The sequence below is a fragment of the Apaloderma vittatum genome, unplaced genomic scaffold (genome assembly GCF_000703405.1).
Source record: "Apaloderma vittatum isolate BGI_N311 unplaced genomic scaffold, ASM70340v1 scaffold30206, whole genome shotgun sequence".
NCBI lineage: Eukaryota > Metazoa > Chordata > Aves > Trogoniformes > Trogonidae > Apaloderma > Apaloderma vittatum.
In genome coordinates, this window is record NW_009722781.1 from 14442 (window position 1) to 14761 (window position 320).

Here is a 320-nt window from a genome sequence, read left to right on the forward strand (position 1 = left end):
AGGCCTCTGTCGTCCTTCCCCGATGAAGACGGAGACATGCGCAAGTCCTCGTCGTCTTCCGAGCACTTGGTGGTGGAAAGGGACGAGCATTTGCAGCTGTGGCCGGCCCCCCCTCCCCGGTGGGAGCTGCTTTTGCCTTCTTTCTTGTGCTTGACCCGTCGGTTCTGGAACCATGCACCTGCTTCTCGGAGAGGTTCAGGTAGGTGGCGATCTCGATTCGCCGCAGCCGGGAGAGATACATGTTGGAGGCGAACTCCCTCTCCAGCTCCAGGAGCTGCGTGCTGGTGAAGGCAGTGCGCATCCGCTTGCTGCTGGGCAGC

At 61.6% G+C, this 320-nt stretch overlaps 1 protein-coding gene across 1 annotated transcript in view; it reads right to left on the reverse strand.

The window, feature by feature from the left end:
* The window catches only part of LOC104275821 (GS homeobox 1-like), a gene marked incomplete at its 5' end in the record, with an annotated part of 1510 nt that extends 1197 nt beyond the window's left edge, over nt 1-313 (reverse strand). The window contains 2 exon segments of the mRNA XM_009871879.1: nt 5-175; nt 178-313. Coding sequence (XP_009870181.1) covers nt 5-175; nt 178-313 — 307 coding nt within the window.
* Nucleotides 314-320: the final 7 nt, after the last annotated feature.